The sequence below is a fragment of the Mus caroli genome, chromosome 4, assembly GCF_900094665.2.
Source record: "Mus caroli chromosome 4, CAROLI_EIJ_v1.1, whole genome shotgun sequence".
Lineage (NCBI taxonomy): Eukaryota > Metazoa > Chordata > Mammalia > Rodentia > Muridae > Mus > Mus caroli.
In genome coordinates this window covers 142,138,751-142,144,353 of record NC_034573.1, presented here as the reverse complement: position 1 = coordinate 142,144,353, position 5,603 = coordinate 142,138,751, and the positions used below count along the sequence as shown (strand labels likewise).

The 5,603-nt window shown below is 50.1% G+C and overlaps 1 protein-coding gene across 3 annotated transcripts in view; it reads right to left on the bottom strand.

Moving 5' to 3' along the window:
- Acot7 (acyl-CoA thioesterase 7) overlaps nt 1-5,603 on the bottom strand; it is an 89,655-nt gene that overhangs the window by 26,684 nt on the left and 57,368 nt on the right. For all 3 annotated transcript variants that reach the window (XM_021160606.2, XM_029476074.1, XM_021160605.2), the window contains exon 6: nt 3,285-3,371. In XM_021160606.2, the coding sequence (XP_021016265.1) occupies nt 3,285-3,371 (87 nt within the window). The remainder of the gene's footprint in view (nt 1-3,284; nt 3,372-5,603) is intronic.

Here is a 5,603-nt window from a genome sequence, read left to right as displayed (position 1 = left end):
AGCTCACTTTGTAGACCAGGCTGGCCTCGAACTCAGAAATCCGCCTGCCTCTGCCTCCCGAGTGCTGGGATTAAAGGCGTGCGCCACCACGCCCGGCCCCAGCCAACTTTTACCAAGCTGTCACTTCGGCCCTGGTCACTCATCGCCACAGGGACCCGTGTAGAAGCTACTACTGTTTGGGGCTTTCATCTAGCAGATCTTCACCCTAGTACATCTGCTACCTGCTGTAGGAAGCCACTGGAGGGTAGAACCCACCTAAGCCTACAGAGAAAGCCCAACTCCAGGAGTCATGCATCCAACCCAGGTGAGAGGCACAGGGGCCCACAGAGAGCACCATGAATGGTGGAGTCTGCAGGCCCCAGACTGCCAGGCAATTGTGAGTGCTGTGGTAACCCAGAAGGCAACTGAGGTCTTCCCTGTAGTCACAGCCTGACCTCATATGTTAGGATGGCGAGACACCCCTGAAGTTCAGAGGCACAGAAGCAGTATTTAAAGTAGCTATAAGAGGAGGGAGAGGAAGGGACAAGAGGTAGTGACATTTTGTCATGCCATAGGCTCAAAATAATGATCTTCAAGAAATAAAGCATCAACGAAGTGGAGCTGACAGTTCCTCCAGGGTCCACTGTGATAGGGCCGGAGGATGGCTCAGTCTTCCTCACCTGTACTGACTCCAATACCTGCCAATCACCCGTCAATCACCAACGCAAGCAGGAAGGGGCGGGTGAAAGACAGAAAGGGAATGAATGGGTCCTTCTATACCAGCGGCTCAACTCCTAGAGCTTCCTCTTGGAAAGGAAAACGGCCATCTCCAACCAGAAAGGTTCCCTTTGCACCTTCCACAGCCCTGTCATCAGCAGGGCCAAGCCCAGCCAGCAGCTGAAGGGCTCAGTCAGCACCTTTCCAAAACACTGCAGCACAGAACCAGGGACTGGAGCTCCCCACCCCCACTCCAGTGTCACTGACTGGCAGCTCCTGCTTTCTGGTTTGCTTAAGACTGACTCAAGTGACTTAGATGCCTGCTGACAATGCTCTACAGGGAAGCATGGTGGAGCAGTAGCGGCTAGTGTTATGTCTCGCCCACTTCTGGTGAACCGACAGGCATGCAGGAGATGCTGGGGTCTGTAAAAAATTAGGCATGTTTATAAATCACACATGAAATGGAACTGCTAAGAACATGGCATGAAGCACCGTACAGCCACTGTAAACACTTCCTACTCACACATTAAAAACACAGCCTAGAGCACAGCACGGATTACACTCTGTGAGCAAGTGCAGCCTCTCAAGGGCTTTCCAGGAACTCTTCACCCCTTCACCTCACCCTGGCTGATGCCTCTCACAGGCAAAGCCAAGAGGACCCATTCAGGATGTGTCCTCTCACCCAGGAGACAGTAAGATGGGACTGCGAGTTGTAGTGGAAAACTCTTATATGCAATCCAAACAAGCCTACACTGCATGCAGCACAGAGCTTCACTGTCACAGAACGGAGCTACGGGAAGCTAGAGAACATGTCTCAGAGAAGCCTGGGCTGGGGTGGCTGTGCTCAGAGGACAAGAAGGGCTGCTGTCTACCTGGGATTTGAGGCCAGTGAGGTAGGGACACTGGCAAGGACACAGTTGCTCTCAGGGTGGAAAGAGAGACTGTCACGGGCCTGGAAAGTACTGCTCACTATAAAGTAGAACTAACTTCCCCTGGGTAGGACCTATGTCAATCAAAAGAGCATGCAGACAGCACTCAGTGAACCAGGCAAACAATCGCGGTGTTGAAAACCGAACCATGGGCTGGAGAGGTGGCTCAGCGGTTAAGAGCACTGACTACTCTACCGGAGGCCATGAGTTCAAATCCCAGCAACCACATGGTGGCTAACAACCATCTGTAATGGGAAACACAAAACCCTATGGGCTGGAGCAAGTGCCAGAGCAAGGGGGAGAAGGGAAGGGAGAGGAAGGGAGAGAAAGAAAGACAAAGAAAGAGAGAAAGAGAGAGAGAGAGGGAGGGAGGGAGGGAGGGAGGAAACCGAACCACACAAAAGGGAACTGGTTAGAAATAGAACAAGCCTTAACCCCTCTCAAGGCAGAGGCCCAGGGTCTGCTACTCTTCATCTCAGAAGCAAGCTGTGCCTGCTGTGCAGGAGCTACGTCCAAGGCAAAGAAAGAGAAAACCCCCGTTCTTGAGGAATCCTGGTAGAAACATCGGCATAAACCTACAGAGAAGCCACCTGAGCTGGGGGTAAATGAGTGGGGGTCACCTACAGAAGAAGAAGCAGGAGACAGGGTCCCAGCTCAGGTGCCGTCTACAGAGAGTAAGTGGGAAGTCACCACATGCCACCTCCCGACTTGTGTTGTCCTCTGCACCACTCCACTGCCTTTGCCTGGCACTTGTCTTTATCAGATCCATTTATAGCTGTTCTGGAGCCAGGATCTCGATGCTACTAGGCAGCCTTGAGTAATTCTTCCATCTCAGCATCTTGAGGTCCTGGGAATCCAAGCAGTTCAACATGCTTGCAAAACAAACACCTTCTGAGCCATCTCTCCAACCCTTGACTCCATTTTTAAAAAAGATTTATGTATTTAAGTATATGAGTGTTCTACCTGCATGCCAAAAGAAGGTATCAGATCCCATTAGAGAGGGTTGTGAGCCACTGTGCTGCTGCTGGGACTTGAACTCAGGACCTCTGGAAGAGTAGCCAGAGCTCTTAACAGCTGAGCCATCTCTCCAGCCCCCCCCCCCCCTTGACTCATCTTTAAAGTTTATTCTCATCCAGAATGACAATATGCATTTGAGCAACTGATGTGTTCCTTATGCTTTTCTTACATCACAGAAACCCTCATACATTAATAAAGAAAAGAGTGTCCTCCATGGGCCACTAGCCAAGTCCTCTGTGCTACAGTAGGGTCCTGGCCAGGACATTTAAGGCCTATGCTATTAGAGGCAAGATCTTCAATAACTCAAAACAGTAAAGGCAATGACTATCTGGAAGAACATCTTAAAATAAGTGCTGACAGTGGGTTACAGGGTGTTCCTTCTCCTGAGCGACACCTGCCAGCCGAGACCCCGGGTTCAGTGTGACCCTCTGATAGAACGTCCTCATCCATCCAACTTTCATTTCCAGTTTAAAAACAGACACCAGTGGTATTTCAGTAATTTCTTATGCAACCTCCTAAAAGTTTAAATTTATACTTCACCAGACATGAAAGTCTAAACTAGGTCAGTAAGCAGCACGGCCTCCTGGGGGATGCCAGGGCAGGCAAGTGACGAAGCAGTGGCTAGAGCACCTTTATCCCTACCTCCGTGCACAAAGCCATGAAGAGTGCAGTCCGAGGGCCCCACCAGGTGGATCAGGCTGGACTGGCTGTAGCTCACTGTGTTCGGCTCTAGAAAGCAAGGGAGAGAGATCAGTTGTTACACAGTCCAACAGTAGCAAGGCCACCATTGCCCAGAATTGTGCGTCATCAGAAATGTCTAAGTGCAGTGTCACTTAGACAGGTTTCTCTGAAGAGAACAGAAGTCTCAGCAGTACTGAGCAGCCCCTATCAGAGTCCCAGTGCACTCTGAGTACAGTGTGCCCACTAGACCCTGTCCATGGCGGTCATTACATCCCTTGGCTGGAAGGTTCCAGGGTCATCTGTGGTCCTCCACTGGATGTCATCATCCAGCTAACTTTCCTTTCCCACAACACAAAAGCAACAGCAATGTTTCGGTACTTCCTGAATTGGCCCAGGGAGCCTCGGGGCTTGATGGGTGTCTGGGCTGATCTCCCTATGAGCACCCCTCCACTCTGCATGTCTCTGTCAGTACAAACCTTCCAAGAATGGGAGACTCCTCAGCAGAGCTCCAGTCACTCACGCTGCTGTAAACTGTCTGGTTTCACTTATCACACAGGACACATGTTCTGTCCCCGAAGGCAGACAGCATCTCCTCAGCAGGTATAGACAGAGCTACAGGTGTGATTCAGTCCAGTGTGCACACACACACTGCCAAAAGCTTTGCTTATGGATTAGACCCTCATCCATTCCATGCTGGGTCAGTGAGAAGTACCTACTCTTGCCCTGGTCGTTGAAGGAACTGCTGGGCCAGGGCCAAGCAATAGGCATGCCTAGCCTTAAACAGTATTCCTCAGCAGCAAAAAGGTGGTGGCATAAGGGGTGGCTTTGACCCAGAGACCTGGGGTCTCCTGAGTGTCAGTTGTCACCTGAGACTTGGATGGTCCTTCCTGTTTCCGGGTGAATGTGTACATCCACAATTCCTATGTTCTCATAACACAACACTACACAGAGATGGAGACTAAAGACGTGATTAAGTTAGAACAAAGTAAGGTGTAACCCAATCAAAACCACCAGCATCCTTGTAAGAGGATAGGAAAGGGCCGCCGTCATCTGACAAGACAGAGAGGCCAACACCCACAAGCTACAACACCACTGCTAACAGCAACTGAGACTTCAGCTCCAGAAGAGAGACATCGGTCTCTGCTGGTTACCCACTAGGCTGGGCCTTGTACAGCTTGAGCAAGCAAACACATACCACATGAACTTCAAACTAAAGCCAGGTACCCAAAGCCACCAGGCATCAAGAAAGCCAGAAAGCTGGAGGTTCTGGGCTTAAACACTCTGAACTCAGAAGCATCTGCCTCGAGACAGCGCAGAACTCTCCCATAGGGAGCCTAGGTTACTGGGATCACAGCAGATGGAGCCTTGAGACAGCACCACACCCATTCTGAGAGGCAGTCTTAGTTTTGGCTTATCTTAAGGCTCTCTAGAGAGCTACAATACTGGCCACTGTGTGGGACTGTCAGGTGACAAGTGAGGGCTCTTAACTCCTACATTTGCCACCAACAAAGGCAAGGAGCCCTGGAATGGCTCCCAATGGCCAGTAGATGGTAGTTAGCTGAGGTGACCTGTGACTGTGACCAATTGGAAGAAAATCTCACCTATCTCCTGCCTCTTCAGTGTCACCAGGCTTCCCATCTGGCCACTCTCAGGCCTGCCTTGACAGCTAAGAGACCTGCGTGTGGTGACCATCAGAAGAGTGGTTTGCAAACATCAGACCTGGTACTGCGGGATAGCTTGGTGGCAGCATGCTTGCCCGGCCTGCTCACACTTGCTCGGCCTGCTCAAGGCTCAGGTTCGATTCCTTAACACACTCAAAAACAAACAACTGAAAACTGCATGCCAAAATCTTTCCTACACAATCAGCTCAATGTAAAGGTCCTTGCATTCAACTCCAACGACCTGAGTTCAGTTCCTAGATCACGTAGAAAGGATATCCTGGGTCTGTATGGCTATGGCATCTGTCAATAATAAACTTGATGGCCTATGGCTTAGGCAGGAAAAGGAGGTGGAACATCCGGGGAACCAGAAAGGATCCTGGAATAGTGCCAGGTGAGGGACATTTTCCAGAGGAAAGGCAGATGCATGGTACCTGAGCACAGGCATCCTGTCAGGTAGCAGAATGGAGATTAAAGTAAATGGATTAAGTTATGATCTAGTCAGAGAAGAACCTAGCTATGTGGTCAAAGTATTTGTAAATATATTTTGAGTCTAAGTCTTATTTCTGGGAGCATGGGATGGGAAGGAAAAACAGGAGACCAAAGTTCTTTTTTTTTTTTT